General features: G+C 47.1%; 1 protein-coding gene across 2 annotated transcripts in view; it reads right to left on the bottom strand.

Annotated features, from left to right (window-relative positions):
- RPGRIP1L (RPGRIP1 like) overlaps positions 1-18,754 on the bottom strand; it is a 451,841-nt gene that overhangs the window by 75,152 nt on the left and 357,935 nt on the right. For both annotated transcript variants that reach the window (XM_063945288.1, XM_063945289.1), the window contains one exon: positions 5,767-5,847. In XM_063945288.1, the coding sequence (XP_063801358.1) occupies positions 5,767-5,847 (81 nt within the window). The remainder of the gene's footprint in view (positions 1-5,766; positions 5,848-18,754) is intronic.

Here is an 18,754-nt window from a genome sequence, read left to right as displayed (position 1 = left end):
GAAATGCATCTTCATTGCAGTGCAGTGCGACTAGCACGCACCAGGAAAATGTGCAGATTAATTTGCTATGTGACACTTGTATATCTGGGGAGACGGAGTCTGTATACGAAACATGGCAGAACTTGGTATGGAAAAAAGCAATTGAAACTGCATGATAGCTCTTTGTATATAGATTCAGAGACTCAGTCGCACAGATATAAAAGTGCCACATATAAAACTAATCAGCACAGTCTCCTGGTGCCTCCTAGTCACATTGCATCACAACAAAGACCCTTTTTTGACTTAAAAGACATAAAAACCCATGGCCGGCGCTAGCAGAGACGCACAGGACGTGGCGCGCTGAGAGGGGCTGTTTGGAGCTACTGTAGCGATAATGTATGAGGACACATCTGTAGGCTGTGGCACTAAAAACAGTGCTCAATAGGTGTTAAGGGTCCTAATGTGTGCCAAAAAGCATTCCCCACACCGTGGCACATCACCATCTGTACAAGGCAGACTAGATCCATGGACATGTTGTTTACACCAAAGATTAATGCTATGATGTGACTGTCACGGTGGTATTCAGGATTTGCATCGTTAGTTGACTTTTTTCCAATCCTCAACTGTCCAGTTCTGTTGAGTCCTGACCATTGTAGCTTCAAATTCCTGTTCTTTGTGGACAGGTGTGATACTCTGGCCCCGATGCATGTTCCTCCGTTATGAGGGAGAAGTGATATGAGCGCACGGATACCGCTTCTCCACCATGTATGACTTTGGAGGTGTGTGGCAAGTGACAGGGGCGGTATGCTCCCCTGTCATTATCGGCGCTGCTATCATTAAGATAGCACACTGATATGCAGGGCAATGTATGAACAGTCCGTGGCACTGATCGTTCTGACACCTGTAGCTATCGATTTCAACAGCTGCAGGTGTCTTTGCCCATACACCACAGCAGGGACAGCTCTGCCACTGGCTGCGGGGGCTGCCGACTCTGGGCTGTACAGCAGATCTAGCGACAGAAGCAAGGTTTTGCATATGCCCACTGGAGCCGGCCGGGGGAAAGACACAGTTCACCAGCGCTAAGCTGATGCTCTGACAGGCATTGCCGGAGGGTGGAGTTTTCACTCCCCCTCTCCGGCAGCTGAGATTTTATTACATCTCGGTGCTAGTGCTTCCTATTTTGCCTAAGTAAAGAGGAGGAAGACCCATACAGGCAAGATATGTGCTGGTATCATACATCTGCCCCTCTGTGTGGTCTTCTGTTATTCCAGCCATTCCACTTCAAGGTTTGATCTACTGTGCTAATTGTGTTTCCAGTATTATTCATAGAATAGTGAACAGTAATTATCCCCTTTGTACCCCCTGCTGGTATAACCAATGTACTGTATGTGATGGGGCGTGGCCTAGCTGGATATGGGCTCCGGCATCTGTCTGGCGCGGCTCCCGGCGGTTCCCCGGGGCAGGGGCGCCCATACCTGTCCCCATTTTTCATTAATTATGGGTTCCATCCTCAAGTTCCTGAATTACCCATTTGTCCTCCGGAGGATGTTCCTGCTGCAGCCTCTACTCTTCGGCACTTCAGCCAAATTTGGAGTCGAGTTCATGCTAATCTCAAGAGAGTCTCCGGCCGCTATAAGTTCTTTGTGGATAGGAAGCGACGAGCAGCTCCGCAATACAAGGTTGGTGACAGGGTATGGCTTTCCACCCGCAACCTCCGGTTAAGGGTGCCCACTATGAAGTTCGCCCCAAAGTTTATTGGTCCTTACCCCGTGTTACAAGTCCTGAACCCGGTTGTCTGCAAATTGGGATTGCCTTCCCACCTCCGGATCCCAAACTCCTTTCATGTCTCTGTCCTTCGCCCCCTTATTTTAAACCGGTTCCATTTAAAGTCCCCGAGGCCAACCTCTGCAGAGTCTGAAGCTGGAACGGACTTTGAAATCAAAGCTATTCTTGACTCTCGTTATCTTCACAAGAATCTACAGTATTTGGTGGAGTGGAAAGGTTTTGTCCCCGAGGAGAAGAGCTGGGTCAAGGCTACTGAAGTTATGGCTCCCCGACTGGTGCGGATTTTCCATTCCAGACATCCAACAAAACCTGGAAAGTGTCCGGGGGCCACTCCTGGAGGAGGGGGTACTGTCACACGCCATAGGTGGCGTTCACCGCGCTTACCCCTGCGTGCCTGCTGGTCTGTGTTGCGGCCTCCGCCTTCGATGGTCCACGGGCTACGGCGTGTGGCTGGCGCGGCTCCCGGCGGTTCCCCGGGGCAGGGGCGCCGCCATGACACCTGGCATCACGTGGGGGGGGAGCAGGTGACATCAGACTGTTCCGCCAATCCAGCGGAGGCGGGAGATTCAAAGGCAGACGCCGGGCAGAGCCTCGGCGCCTGAGTATCGTCTTTTCCCCTGAAGTGGATGCCAGTGCTCTTGTTCCCGGCGAATCTCTCTGCAGTCGTACCCCAGTGTCTCCGGCACTTCCAGGTGCCAGTTGCTGCACAGTTCCAGCGTATGCAGCGGCTGGTGTGTTCCTCTGCAATCCAGTCACCAGTGCTTCTTGGAGTCAGCGTGGGCTGCGGGCTAAACACCGCTCTCAAGTTCTACAAGTCATCAGTGTCTTTAAACACCGTTCTCAAATTCTACAAGTCATCAGTGTCTTTAACCACCGCTCCCAAGTTTTGCAAGTTAGCAGTGTCTTTAACCACCGCTCCCAAGTTTTGCAAGTTACCAGTGTCTTTAACCACCGCTCCCAAGTTCTACAGTGTCTTTAATCATCGCTCTCAAGTCATACAAATCATCAGTGTCTTTAACCACCGTTCTCAAGTTCTACAGTGTCTTTAATCACCGCTCTCAAGTCATACAAATCATCAGTGTCTTTAACCACCGCTCTCAAGTTCTGTAAATCATCAGTATCTTTAGTCACCGCTCTCAAGTCATACAAATCATCAGTGTCTTTATCCACCGCTCACAAGTGTTTCAAATCATCAGAGTCTTTAACCACCGTTCACCAGTTCTTCAAATCATCAGTATCTTTAAAAACATCACTCACAAGTTCTTCAGTCACTATTATCTTGTACCAACACTCACAAGTACTTCTTTTCCTGGAATCTTTAACATTGCTTACAAGTTCTCCTATAGGCCTGGATATTCCCCCCATACGTTCCTTCTCTGCTATGTGACATTGTGTTGCTCCCTTCCTGCAATAAAGTTCTTTAATATTTTCACCAAGCTTTACTGTCAGAGTCCTGTATGAGGAAGACCTATATCAAGCCATCCCTGTTCCGACCTAACTGTGGTTCCTCTCCCCTACCATCGGGAGAACCCCCGAGTTCACAACACCCCCAACCTAGGTCAGTGACAGCGGGGGATGATTTGGACGGCGCGATTGTGGTTTCTCTCGATGCTGCCCGTGCTTTTGATTCCATAGAATGGGTTTATCTCTGGAAGTCCCTGGCCAGATTTGGGGTAGGCCCGAACTTTTTGTCCTGGGTTAAACTTTTATATTCCTGTCCAGCTGCAAGAGTTGTGGTTAATGGCTTTACTACTGAATCTTTTCGGTTGCAGAGGGGTACTCGTCAGGGGTGTCCTCTGTCCCCGCTACTTTTTGCTCTTGCTGTGGAACCTTTAGCCTGCGCAGTTAGAGCCGCAGTGCATATAGCGGGGCTCTGGGTTGCGGGCCAGGAAGAAAAGATTGGGACTATGCACACGACATGATTTTATTCTTAAAAGATGTATCCCCCTCATTGCCTGCCCTTTTGGAATTGCTACGGGAATTTGTTTTTTTTCCCGGAATCTGTATTAACTGGAGCAAATCTGTGGGGTTTCCGCTAAGTCCCTCTACTTTACCCCCATCCTCCTATGACCTTCCCCTCCAATGGTGCACTCAATTTAAATACCTTGGTATTCAAATCTCTCACTCCCTAAAGATTTTGTTGTCCTGAATCTGACCACTCAGATTGATAATCTGCGTATGAAGGCACGCATCTGGCAGAAACTCCCTTTAACTGTGACGGGCCGTATAACTATTATCAAAAGGATTATCCAACCCAAATTTCTTTATATACTACAGAACTCACCGGTTTATATTCCTGCCTCACAATTTTTGTTGATCTCCCGATATATTACTTCCTTTATCTGGGGTGCTAAACGGGCACGTATTGCATATAAAACGCTTAGTAGACCCAGAGCTGAGGGTGGGCTGGCCTTGACGGATATACGCTTATATTATTTGGCTGCCCAACTTGTACAACTTTATGAATGGGTTACTCCTGGGGATTATGGGAGCCTTCCTGTGGCTCTTTTAGACAGGGCTGGCCTCTCGTTCTCTCCATTGCAGTTTTTATTAGCTAATACTCCGCTGACCTCTCTCCCCCCATTGTTACAACAGGCTCGTAGAGTATGGTTGGCGGCTGAGAAGCTGTTTGGAGATCCCACAGTGGACCCCTGCTCTCCACTTTGGAATAATATAAATTTCTCAGAGCTCTTTAAAATGGAGGGTGGTTTGATTTGGATTTCGTATGAGGTGACTGCAGTGGGACAACTTTATCAGGATGGGGTACTCCATAGTTATGAGCACCTATCCACTACATATAGTATCCCTAGACAATATTTTTTCCGCTATTTACAGCTTCGGCATGCTCTGATAGCACAGTGGCGGGGCTCTGCTCCACAACTTTCTGAATCCCCTGTTCATAAATTAATTCGTACTTTGCCTTCTCGTGGGAGGGTCTCGGCTTCGTACTCCTCCCTTCTCTCCTCTTCTGGATTGGTTGGGCTATCCACCCTCAAGGCCAAATGGATGCATGATTTAGGTGAAATTAATGAGGAGGATTGGAGTCATATATTGGCTTCCCCGCGTGCGGCCTCGGCGAGTGCTAGATTCCAGCAGATACAGCTTTATATTTTACATAGGGTCTACTGGACTCCTTCTCGTCTGTTTAAATTTGGAGGCTCGACCTCTGATAAATGCCCGAAATGCTCCGCTCCAGCTGCTGGGTTCTGGCACTTGCTCTGGCAGTGCCCGTGGGTGTATGCTTTTTGGGAAGATGTCACGATATCTATAGCCCGGACGGGTGTTCGGATCCCGTTGTTGACTCCGCATATCTGTATTTTTGGTTTTGATTTGAGGGACTGCCTCCCACTTCACTCCTGCCTCTATGTGAATATTGTTCTAGCATTGGCCCGAGTGTGTATCGATCGCACCTGGATGGCTCGTGCTCCTCCACCATCTGCTGAATGGGTTGCCCTTGTAAATTCTACCCTTTCCCATGAACGATTTATGTACACTAAACGTAATTCTCTATTGAAATTTGATAAGATTTGGGCTCTTTGGAGGAACTCCCCGTACTCTATTGGCCCCCTGCTTTAAATAATGAGTGTGTGTCGATTGCAGTGGTGTACTGCTTCTGGTACGGCCCGGCCCGCCTCCCTTCATTTTCTTCTCATGTATTCTAGCACGATACTTGATTCTCTTGATTACTCTTCTATATTTGTTTTGATGAGTGGATGTGACTGTGTCCTATATCCACATAATGCACTTAATATGTAGAAGAACTACTTACAAAGCACAAATTTCATTTTGTAACTGTTTATTAGAATTGTTTGTTATAATGTTCTTTTTTGTTTTGTTTTTTTCTCTCTATTTTTTCTCTTGCAAAACAATAAAAAAATACCTGATTTAAAAAATGTACTGTATGTGATAGTCAGGTACTACAGGGAACAGTAACGGCATGACGGTCCTGGAAATGCACAGGAACTGCAATATATTAATCCAAAGATAATGAAGAGTACTTACCATAATTTTAATATTATTATCAACAAATGAGACTTTCTTGTCTGCTGGAGGTTTCCGTGATCTTGGTTTTGGCATCGGTGCCTGAAAAATATACAATGCTTAAAATGTTACTATGCTGATCTATTAGATAGGTATGACAACTCAACATTAATTACAGTACAGTACCCAGTCAGACTAAGCTAGAGAAAATAAAACCACTACTTATTAGTGCTAATAAGTCCAAACTACTGGTGTACTGTGGGACCACGTGTATGTTTATTACAGCCCTGATAACTACACAATTACAAGAGTGTGAACTGTTGTGTTGCAATTCTGACTGTGCAACAAGAATATACATGCTACATTATACAAAAACATTGCTGAGAAGCACAGCTAGAAAGATAAAACGTATTATGTTGTAAGAGGGCATGTACAACTTATTAAATAAACTTATTTATAGATGGAAAGAGACATCTTTCAAGGAATTTTCAGTGCTAGTAATGGAGGCAGTTTTGGTCCCATGTATGCTATAAGTAGCACAGTATACAGGCATCTTAATGTATTCATAACTGCCTATGTTTTAACTACTGAAGCTGTAAGAGGTGTGGTTCATAGGGTCGACAGTAACTAGATCGACAGTCATTAGGTCGACCACTATTGGTCGACAGTGACTAGGTCGACACATGAAATAGGTCGACACTGTCATTAGGTCGACATGACAAAAGGTCAACATTAGTTGTTTATGTTTTTTTGGTGTCGTTTTCTTCATAAAGTGACCGGGAACCACAATTAATGCACCGTGTCCTCTCACATGGCGAGCAACTTGTGGCAAGGTGCCTCTCTCTGCTACTGTTGCACTTGGCACAGGTTACTATTCCCAATCGTAGTCTTCGTGGATCGTAAAGTACGAAAAAGTTAAAAAATGAAGAAAAAAATGTGAAAAACCCATGTCGACCTTTTCATGTGTTGACCTAGTCACCATGTCAAACTAATGCATGTCGACCAATAGTGGTCGACCTAAGTGCTGTCGACCTTAAGACCGGATACCGCTGTAAGATGGTCACAATTTACATAAAAGTATTAAAAGTTCTCAGCGCCAGTCTTCAAGTGCCACAAACAGGTCATATTTTATGGATTTCTTTAATTATGCACATGTGAGTTAATTAATCTATTGTGCTGAGTCAGTAATTATCCCACCTGTTTCCACAGACAGAGATCCTCAAAACATCACCTGCTGTGAAAACCAGTGCATATAGATCAGTGGTGGCCAACCTGTGGCTCTTGAGCCACATGCGGCTCTTTCTTTCTTCATATGTGGCTCCTAACACACAAAGTCACATGACCACAACAGATCCGTTAACAACTGCTCTCCAGAAAAACACGCAGCAGCACTACGGGGACTTAGAACTCAGGGAGCCAGATACCAGAGATGAGACACCCACCAGCAAACAGAGGACACATAAGGGGCTGCTGCAGTGGCAAGAACTGGGGGAAGCTGAAGTGACACATGAGCGTGCTGGCTGAAGTGACAAGAGGGTGCTGGCTGAAGTGAAAAGAGGGTGCTGGTTGGAGTGACAAGAGGGTGCTGGTTGGAGTGACACATGGGGGAGCTGAAGTGTATTATGTGAATCTGGATTTTTCAATATATTTTATGTGGATCTGGCTTTTACAATTAATTTATGTGGAAGTGGCTTTTTCAATGTATTTTATGTTGGATCTGGCTTTTTCATTGTATTTTATACCAGGGACGTGGCCTAGAAGGCACAAGGCCACACCCAATTTTTGCATGTGCACCTTTGGCTTGATGTCGGCTCTTTGACGTACCTAACACATTTTTTTTGGCTCTTTGTCTCTGACTGGTTGGCCACCCCTGATATAGATGATGCCCTGGCCTGTACTGCATATTACTTTTAGGGTTAATATACCCACAAATACGCTGTAAGATTATATTTATTACCAGGTTTTTTTTTAATAAAGAACCTACATATTATGAAGCGCTTTAAGCAGATTATTTAATCATTTCCATCAGTCCCTACTGCAATGGAACTTATAATCTACGTTCTCTACCACGTACGCACTAGGGTTACTTTTGTCAGGAGCCAATTAAACTATAAGAATGTCCTTGCAAATATTCTCTTCTTTGAAGAAACCATAATCTGTTTATCTGCTTCACTGAATAATGATCTCTAATGCAAGCACCTTCTGGGCATATTACTGCACGTCCCTGTGTACGGAGTATTATAATAAAAGTCAGCTGGTTTCTGAGTATAAGTGATGTTCTGTATCAATCTGTTAAAAATTTATATTCCGGGTGTGACTGCAGTTGCCACATAAAAATGTGTTGGCTTACAAATATTTTGGAAGTGAGAGTTGTGACAGTCAGCACAATGTGTGGGACAGATGTGACATGCTCTTCTGACCAACTTTTTATGAGTTCCATTTGTAAAGACTAACCATTTAAACACCAAGATCATTAATGTCACAGAAGCAAATGACCCTTTCTTTAAGAGGTCTGTCTGACCTGCATATTTTAGGGTTTTCATGCGGTTTGTAGAAGGCGTAGTATTGTACTGGCAAAACAGCACACAGAAGACATGCTTTCATAGTTACACAGCTTTCATTGAAGAGACTGATTATTAAATCATTATAATAAAACCATAGTGGTAACCTAATGGTTTTTGAAGTGATACATTTTTTTTGTGTTTTTAAATTAACCGCTTTGTAATTTGTCTAATATGAAAATACTTTCATATATAGGGCGGTATCCAATTATCCGTGGTCATTGACCGTGGGCAAATGCTTCGCCAGGGGCAATCTTATTAGCCCCGATAAGGTAGGCGATGCAAAATCCCCGATAAGCGCCGGCTTCTGGAGCACACAGGTAAAATCCTCCACTGGAAGTGTACTATATTTACATTTTATATGTAATGTATATATAATTGTAAAGGTATTGGCAGAGTTTAATATTTATATCTGAACTGTTGTTGGTTTTCTATATATATATATATACATTGGAATAAAGGCAGCTGATGTAGGGCGAGATGCAGTGGCACAAAGTTAAGAGACATTATCTGATGAAAGTCTCCTCAAATAATTCAAAAGCGGTCTATAGAAATGCATAAACCTGTGCCTGAAACATGGTGGCCAATCCCGGGATTGGCGAGATCCCAGGATTTAGGGCCAAAAATGGCTGGGATTCAATCCCGGGATTGGAAGGTCCAATCCCGGGGATTGAGGGATCAGTGTTGAGCGTCCACAGGATGCTCAGACACTGCCCGGCTTCCTCCTTCCGGCTCCCCTGGTGCAGCGTGAGGTCACGCTGCGCCGTCAGCCGTGCACTGAGGGAGTGCAGGAAGAGATCCCCACCCGCCTGCCCTCGGTATACGGTTAGTAATGTGTGCGGGGCGGGGTGGGGCGAGGGGGCAGCCACAGAGTTAAAAGCCAATCCCGGGTATCCCGGGATTGGCTATTTTTCAATCCCGATACCCGGGATTGAAAAAATGGCCCGGGATTGGCTTCCCTAGCCTGAACCCGTTCTCCTAGCCGTCCGAGTACGTTTGAACCAAATCTACTTGTGATTTAGGACAACAGATGCGTCCTCATACATCCAGCCTCAATGTGTCATGCAGCGCAAGATCCCTTGCCTGAGAGCTGCCAGGTCCCATATACCTCTGCTAAAATCAGGCGTCTCTTTTTGCAGAAAATGCTTAGGCGTAACGCAATGAGACTGGGATGCACGAGGAGACTGTGCTGATTCATTTGATATATGACACTTGTATATTGTGTGTGACCCAGTCTATATACGGAGCAGAACAGAACTTGTATAGGAAAAAAGCTGCAGCTGCTACATTGTAGCAATTCGTACGCAGATTCAGAGACTCAGTCACACACAGATATAACAAATTAATATATCAAATTAATCAGCACAGTCACAGCATCAGTGTGTCTAAAACCCAGTACACACTAGTCGAGTCCCCGCCGATGCCGATATTGGCGGCAATGGGCCTGGCGGGCCGGCATCGGGAAATGCATACACATTTGCCGATGCCGGCGGGAAAGGGGGCGATGGCGGGGTGAACGACGGCCATGCTGCATCTGCTGTCATTACGAGGATCTCCCTCATCTGTACATGTTCAGACGAGGGAGGGGGTCGTTAACGACTCGCAGAAGCGCTCATTGTAATATCACAATATTGCCTAGTGTGTATGGGGCTTTAGTCGCATTGCGTCGCATTTTCGTGAAAAATAGACACCCGATTTTAGCAAAGGTATACGGGACCCGGCAGCTCACTCAATCCAGGCATCTCACACTGCGTGGCATATTGAGGATAGCTGAATGAAGACACATTTGTGACTAAGACGCATTTTCAGCAAAAAAGAAGCAAAATAGATGCCTGATGCCAGAAGATTCTCATGCAACCTTGTGCGCCAAGAGGGGCTATTTGGTGTGAATGCAGAAAGGGGCGGACCCAGAACTAAATAACAGGGGGTGGGGTGGGGGGGGGGGGCACCATGACAGGAAAAAAGGGGGAGGGAAAAGTGGGTGTAGCCATGCAACAAGGGGCGTGGACTCAAGGAGAATGCCATATCCACAAGCTATGCCCTTGTTTTCATCACACTTACTCACCCACTCCAATAATGCTAGCCTCCTCTCCGACTCACCAGCCCTTGCCAACCTTTGTCTCCTCAGCCCTCACCCACTCCTTTCAGCAGTCGCATCCAGTGACAGTCTCTATTCCCCCTCCTGGCGCCGCTTCCCTCACACAACACTGCTTTTCTGTAGACAGGGAGAGGCAGTGGGTGATATTTAGAAAGACAGTGGGTGAAGCCAGGGAATGGCTGACAGGAGGAGGCAATAGGTGACACCAGGAGGAGGCAGTGAGTGACGTTGAGGATAACGGGGAGAGGGCGTGGGTGACGGAAAGGGTGACAGGAGAGAGAATTGATGGGGAGAAAAAGTGGGATATGGAAAGGCTGTGGGTGACAGAAAAGAGTGACAGGGAGAGGGTGACAGAGAAGGTGACGGGAAGAGGCAGTAAGTGATAGGGAGAGGCAATAAGTGACAGGAGAGAGAAGGTGATACAGAGATATTGACACAGGGGACTGGCAGTGAGTGATGGGGAGAGATAGTGGGAGATGTAGAGGAAGTGGGTGACAGGGAGAGGCAGAGTGTGACAGGAGAGGGTGAAAGAGAGAGAGAGAGCAGTGGATGATGCTAGGGAGAGGCAGAGGCTGACAGAGTGAAGCTGCATTATAATAAAACATCTTGTAAACGACAGGGGGGCACGTGCCTTGGTGCTCCCCCCTGAATCCGCCACTGACTGCAGCAAAGATGTATGAGGACATATCTTTATATACCGACTTGCATCAGGACAGGAAATGTGAAACCACTTCCAGTGCTGATCACCTGTAAGTCAGTGCATAGTAGCAGAATACACTACAGGAACCAGGTAAGATAGGGGTATAACAGGAGGAGCAGTACAACTAGGAGATACTAAGACTTAAACTTGTTCACATAACAAGGCAAGGTACACCCAATCTTTACCAACATTAATATACACATGTGGATTTATTTTTAAATAAATCCATATACCGTATGTGAATTGCAGTTGAATAAAAACATTCTAAATGTTAAAAGTATTAAAAATTTTATTTCACTAGGTAATTTTAAAAAATAAGATTTTACTTACCGATAAATCTATTTCTCGTAGTCCGTAGTGGATGCTGGGACTCCGTAAGGACCATGGGGAATAGCGGCTCCGCAGGAGACAGGGCACAAAATAAAAGCTTGAGATATCAGGTGGTGTGCACTGGCTCCTCCCCCTATGACCCTCCTCCAAGCCAGTCAGGATACTGTGCCCGGACGAGCGTACATAATAAGGAAGGATATTGAATCCCGGGTAAGACTCATACCAGCCACACCAATCACACCGTACAACTCGTGATCTGAACCCAGTTAACAGTATGATAAATTTAAAGGAGCCTCTGAAAAGATGGCTCAACAATAATAACCCGAATTTTTTGTAACAATAACTATATACAAGTATTGCAGACAATCCGCACTAGGGATGGGCGCCCAGCATCCACTACGGACTACGAGAAATAGATTTATCGGTAAGTAAAATCTTATTTTCTCCAACGTCCTAAGTGGATGCTGGGACTCCGTAAGGACCATGGGGATTATACCAAAGCTCCCAAACGGGCGGGAGAGTGCGGATGACTCTGCAGCACCGAATGAGAGAACTCCAGGTCCTCCTCAGCCAGGGTATCAAATTTGTAGAATTTAGCAAACGTGTTTGCCCCTGACCAAGTAGCTGCTCGGCAAAGTTGTAAAGCCGAGACCCCTCGGGCAGCCGCCCAAGATGAGCCCACTTTCCTTGTGGAATGGGCTTTTACTGATTTTGGCTGTGGCAATCCTGCCACGGAATGTGCAAGCTGAATTGTACTACAAATCCAACGAGCAATCGTCTGCTTTGAAGCAGGAGCACCCAGCTTGTTGGGTGCATACAGGATAAACAGCGAGTCAGTTTTCCTGACTCCAGCCGTCCTGGAAACATATATTTTCAAGGCCCTGACAACGTCCAGCAACTTAGAGTCCTCTAAGTCCCTGGTAGCCGCAGGTACCACAATAGGTTGGTTCATGTGAAATGCAGAAACCACCTTAGGTAGAAATTGAGGACGAGTCCTCAATTCCGCCCTGTCAGAATGAAAATTTAGGTAAGGGCTTTTACATGATAAAGCCGCCAATTCTGACACACGCCTAGCTGAAGCCAAGGCCAACAGCATCGACACCTTCCACGTGAGATATTTTAAATCTACCGTAGACAATGGTTCAAACCAGTGTGATTTTAGAAATCTCAACACAACATTGAGATCCCAAGGTGCCACTGGAGGCACAAAAGGAGGCTGTATGTGCAGCACCCCTTTCACAAATGTCTGAACTTCAGGTACTGAAGCCAGTTCTTTCTGGAAGAATATCGACAGGGCCGAAATTTGAACCTTAATGGACCCTAATTTTAGGCCCATAGACAGTCCTGTTTGCAGGAAATGCAAGAAACGACCCAGTTGAAATTCCTGTGTAGGGGCCTTCTTGGCCTCACACCACGCAACATATTTACGCCAAATGCGGTGATAATGTTTTGCGGTTACTTCCTTTCTGGCTTTTACCAGAGTAGGGATGACTTCTTCTGGAATGCCCTTGTCCTTCAGGATCCGGCGTTCAACCGCCATGCCGTCAAACGCAGCCGCGGTAAGTCTTGGAACAGACAAGGCCCCTGCAGTAGCAGGTCCTGTCTTAGAGGTAGAGGCCACGGTTCGTCCGTGAGCATCTCTTGAAGTTCCGGGTACCAAGACCTTCTTGGCCAATCCGGAACCACGAGTATAGTTCTTACTCCTCTCCTTCTTATGATTCTCAATACTTTCGGTATGAGGGGCAGAGGAGGGAATACATACACTGACTGGTACACCCACGGCGTTACCAGAGCGTCCACTGCTATTGCCTGAGGGTCCCTTGACCTGGCGCAATATCTGTCCAGTTTTTTGTTTAGACGTGACGCCATCATGTCCACCTTTGGTCTTTCCCAACGGTTTACAATTTGGTGGAAGACTTCTGGGTGAAGTCCCCACTCTCCCGGGTGAAGGTCGTGTCTGCTGAGGAAGTCTGCTTCCCAGTTGTCCACTCCCGGAATGAACACTGCTGACAGTGCTATCACATGATTTTCCGCCCAGCGAAGAATCCTTGCAGTTTCTGCCATTGCCCTCCTGCTTCTCGTGCCGCCCTGTCTGTTTATGTGGGCGACTGACGTGATGTTGTCCGACTGGATCAACACCGCCTGACCCTGAAGCAGAGGTTTTGCTTGAATTAAGGCATTGTAAATGGCCCTTAGTTCTAGAATGTTTATATGAAGAGATGTTTCCATGCTTGACCACAAGCCCTGGAAATTCCTTCCCTGTGTGACTGCTCCCCAGCCTCTCAGGCTGGCATCCGTGGTTACCAGGATCCAATCCTGAATGCCAAATCTGCGGCCCTCTAGTAGATGAGCCCTCTGAAGCCACCACAGGAGAGACACCCTTGTCCTTGGCGACAGGGTTATCCGTTGATGCATCTGAAGATGCGATCCGGACCATTTTCCCAGTAGATCCCACTGAAAAGTTCTTGCATGGAATCTTCCGAATGGAATCGCTTCGTAAGAAGCCACCATTTTTCCCAGGACCCTTGTGCACTGATGCACTGAGACCTGTCCTGGTTTTAGGAGGTTCCTGACTAGCTCGGATAACTCCCTGGCCTTCTCCTCCGGGAGAAACACCTTCTTCTGGACTGTGTCCAGAATCATTCCCAAGAACAGTAGACGTGTCGTTGGAATCAGCTGCGATTTTGGAATATTTAGAATCCATCCGTGCTGACTTAGCACTACCTGAGATAGTGCCACTCCGACTTCTAACTGTTCCTTGGTTCTTGCCCTTATCAGGAGATCGTCCAAGTAAGGGATAATTAAGATGCCTTTTCTTCGTAGAAGAATCATCATTTCGGCCATTACCTTGGTAAAGACCCGAGGCGCCGTGGACAATCCAAACGGCAGCGTCTGAAACTGATAATGACAGTTTTGTACTACAAACCTGAGGTACCCTTGGTGAGAAGGATATATTGGGACGTGGAGATAAGCATCCTTGATGTCCAGCGACACCATATAGTCCCCCTCTTCCAGGTTCGCTATCACCGCTCTGAGTGACTCCATCTTGAATTTGAACCTTTTTATGTAAGTGTTCAAAGATTTTAGATTTAATATTGGTCTCACCGAGCCGTCCGGCTTCGGTACCACAAATAGTGTGGAATAATACCCCTTCCCCTGTTGTAAGAGGGGTACCTTGATTATCACCTGCTGGGAGTACAGCTTGTGAATGGCTTCCAGAACTGCCTCCCTGTCGGAGGGAGACTTTGGTAAAGCAGACTTCAGGAACCGATGAGGAGGAAACGCCTCGAATTCCAGTTTGTACCCCTGTGATACTACCTGTAGAATCCAGGGATCCACTTGCGAGTGAGCCCACTGCGCGTTGAAATTCTTGAGACGGGCCCCCACCGTGTCTGAGTCTGCTTGTAAAGCCCCAGCGTCATGCTGAAGACTTGGCAGAAGCAGGGGAGGGCTTCTGCTCCTGGGAAGCGGCTGCATGGTGCTGCCTTTTTCCTCTTCCTCTGCCCTTGGGCAGAAAAGAGTGACCTTTTGCTCGCTTGTACTTATGGGAACGAAAGGACTGAGTTTGAAAAGACTGTGTCTTTTTCTGTTGATGTGAAGTAACCTGGGGTAAAAAGGTGGATTTTCCAGCCGTTGCCGTGGCCACCAGGACTGTTAGACCAGCCCCAAATAACTCCTCCCCCTTATACGGCAATACTTCCATGTGCCGTTTGGAATCTGCGTCCCCTGACCACTGTCTGGTCCATAATGCTCTTCTGGCAGAGATGGACATTGCGCTTACTCTTGATGCCAGGGTACAAATATCCCTCTGCACATCACGCATATATAGCAATGCATCCTTTAAATGTTCTATAGTTAACAGAATATTGTCCCTATCCAGGGTATCAATATTCTCAGTCAGGGAATCCGCCCATGCGACTCCAGCACTGCACATCCAGGCTGATGCGATTGCTGGTCGCAGTATAACACCAGTATGTGTGTATATACTTTTCAGGATATTTTCCAGCCTCCTATCAGCTGGTTCTTTGAGGGTGGCCGTATCAGGGGACGGTAACGCTACTTGTTTAGATAAACGTGTGAGCGCCTTATCTACCCTAGGGGGTGTTTCCCACCGTGCCCTAACCTCTGGCGGGAAAGGGTATAGTGCTAATAACTTATTAGAAATTAGCTGTTTTTTATCGGGGGAAACCCACGCTTTATCACACACCTCATTTATTTCCTCAGACTCAGGAAAAACTATTGGCAGTTTTTTCACACCCCACATAATACCCGCCTTTGAGGTATTTGTAGTGTCAGAAAGGTTCAATGCCTCTTTCATTGCCGTGATCATGTAACGTGTGGCCCTACTGGACATTACGTTTGTCTCGTCACCGTCGACACTAGATTCAGTATCTGTATCTGGATCCGTGTCGACCCACTGAGGTAGCGGCCGTTTTAGGGCCCCTGAGGGTGTCTGAGACGCCTGAACAGGCACTAATTGATTTGCCGGCTTTCTCATGTCGTCAACAGTTTTTTTGTAAATTGCTGACATTATCACTTAATTGCTTAAACACAATCATCCAGTCAGGTGTCGACTCCCTAGGGGGTGACATCACTAACACAGGCAACTGCTCCGCCTCCACCTCATTTTCCTCCTCATACATGTCGACACACGCGTACCGACACACAGCACACACACCGGGAATGCTCTGATAGAGGACAGGACCCTACTTAGCCCTTTGGAGAGACAGAGGGAGAGTCTGCCAGCACACACCCAGCGCTATATATATACAGGGATAACCTTATATAAGTGTTAATCCCTTATAGCTGCTGTTAATCTAGTTATTTGCTGCCAAAATGCCCCCCCTTCTCTTTTTTACCCTGAATCAGATGCAGTACTGCAGGGGAGAATCAGGGAGCCGTCCTTCCAGCGGAGCTGTGAGGGAATAATGGCGCCAGTGTGCTGAGGAGATAGGCCCCGCCCCTTCACGACGTCCTTAACTCCCGCTTTTTTGTGTAAAATGGCAGGGGAAAAAATACATCCATATAGCCCTGGAGCTATATGTGATGTATTCCTTTTGCCAGCTAAGGTATATGTGTGTTATATTGCGTCTCAGGGCGCTCCCCCCCAGCGCCCTGCACCCTCAGTGACCGGAGTGTGAAGTGTGCTGAGAGCAATGGCGCACAGCTGCGGTGCTGTGCGCTACCTTAGTCTTGAAGACAGGATGTCTTCTGCCGCCGCTTTCACCGGACCTTCGTCTCTTCTGGCTCTGTAAGGGGGACGGCGGCGCGGCTCCGGTGACCCATCCAGGCTGAACCTGTGATCGTCCCTCTGGAGCTAACGTCCAGTAGCCTAAGAAGCCCAATCCACTCTGCACTCAGGTGAGTTCGCTTCTTCTCCCCTTAGTCCCACGATGCAGTGAGCCTGTTGCCAGCAGGACTCACTGAAAATAAAAAAACCTAACTAAACTTTTAGTCTAAGCAGCTCTGGAGAGCTACCTAGTTTGCACCCTTCTCGGCCGGGCACAAAAATCTAACTGGCTTGGAGGAGGGTCATAGGGGGAGGAGCCAGTGCACACCACCTGATATCTCAAGCTTTTATTTTGTGCCCTGTCTCCTGCGGAGCCGCTATTCCCCATGGTCCTTACGGAGTCCCAGCATCCACTTAGGACGTTAGAGAAAATAAGATTTTACTTACCGGTAAATCTATTTCTCGTAGTCCGTAGTGGATGCTGGGGACTCCGTAAGGACCATGGGAATAGACGGGCTCCGCAGGAGTCATGGGCACTTAAAAAAAGAATTTATATTCTGGTGTGCTCTGGCTCCTCCCTCTATGTCCCTCCTCCAGACCTCAGTTAGAGAAACTGTGCCCGGAAGAGCTGACAGTACAAGGAAAGGATTTTGATAATCCAGGACAAGATACATACCAGCCACACCAATCACACCGTATAACTTGTGAAAACCTTACCCAGTTAACAGTATGCACAACAACAGAGAATCAGTTCAACCCTGATGCAACTATAACATAACCCTTATTTAAGCAATAACTATATACAAGCATTGCAGAAGAAGTCCGCACTTGGGACGGGCGCCCAGCATCCACTACGGACTACGAGAAATAGATTTACCGGTAAGTAAAATCTTATTTTCTCTAACGTCCTAGTGGATGCTGGGGACTCCGTAAGGACCATGGGGATTATACCAAAGCTACCAAACGGGCGGGAGAGTGCGGATAACTCTGCAGCACCGATTGAGCAAACACAAGGTCCTCCTCAGCCAGGGTATCAAACTTGTAGAACTTTGCAAAAGTGTTTGAACCTGACCAAGTAGCTGCTCGGCAAAGCTGTAATGCCGAGACCCCTCGGGCAGCCGCCCAAGAAGAGCCCACCTTCCTTGTGGAATGGGCCTTAACCGATTTAGGCAGCGGCAATCCAGCCGCAGAATGAACCTGCTGAATCGTGTTACAGATCCAGCGAGCAATAGTTTGCTTTGAAGCAGGCGCCCCAAGCTTGTTGGAAGCATACAGGATAAACAAAGATTCTGTTTTCCTGACCCTAGCCGTTCTGGCTACATAAACCTTCAAAGCCCTGACCACATCAAGTAACTCGGAATTCTCCAAGTCAGTAGTAGCCACAGGCACCACAATAGGTTGGTTTATATGAAAGGATGAAACCACTTTCGGCAGAAATTGTGGGCAGAACCGCAATTCTGCTCTATCCGCATGGAAAACCAGATAGGGGCTTTTATGTGACAAAGCCGCCAATTCTGACACACGCCTAGCCGAAGCCAAGGCTAGTAGCATGACCACCTTCCACGTGAGATATTTAAATTCCACCGTTTTGAGTGGTTCAAACCAGTGTGATTTCAGGAAACTCAACACCACGTTAAGATCCCAAGGTGCCACTGGAGGCACAAAAGGGGGCTGAAGATGCAGCACTCCCTTTACAAACGTCTGAACTTCAGGTAGAGAAGCCAGTTCTTTTTGAAAGAAAATGGATAGGGCCGAAATCTGGACCTTAATGGAACCCAATTTTAGGCCCAAAGTCACTCCCGACTGTAGGAAGTGAAGGAAACGGCCCAGCTGGAATTCCTCCATAGGGGCATTCCTGGCCTCACACCAAGCAACATATTTTCGCCATATACGGTGATAATGTTGAGCCGTCACGACCTTCCTAGCCTTTATCAGCGTAGGAATAACCTCATCCGGAATGCCTTTCTCTGCTAGGATCCGGCGTTCAACCGCCATGCCGTCAAACGCAGCCGCGGTAAGTCTTGGAACAGACAGGGCCCCTGTTGCAACAAGTCCGGTCTTAGAGGCAGAGGCCACGGGTCCTCTGTGAG

Source organism: Pseudophryne corroboree, chromosome 11, assembly GCF_028390025.1.
Source record: "Pseudophryne corroboree isolate aPseCor3 chromosome 11, aPseCor3.hap2, whole genome shotgun sequence".
NCBI classification, from domain to species: Eukaryota; Metazoa; Chordata; class Amphibia; order Anura; family Myobatrachidae; genus Pseudophryne; species Pseudophryne corroboree.
Note: the sequence above shows the minus strand (reverse complement) of the source record. Positions and strands in the feature narration are given on the sequence as shown.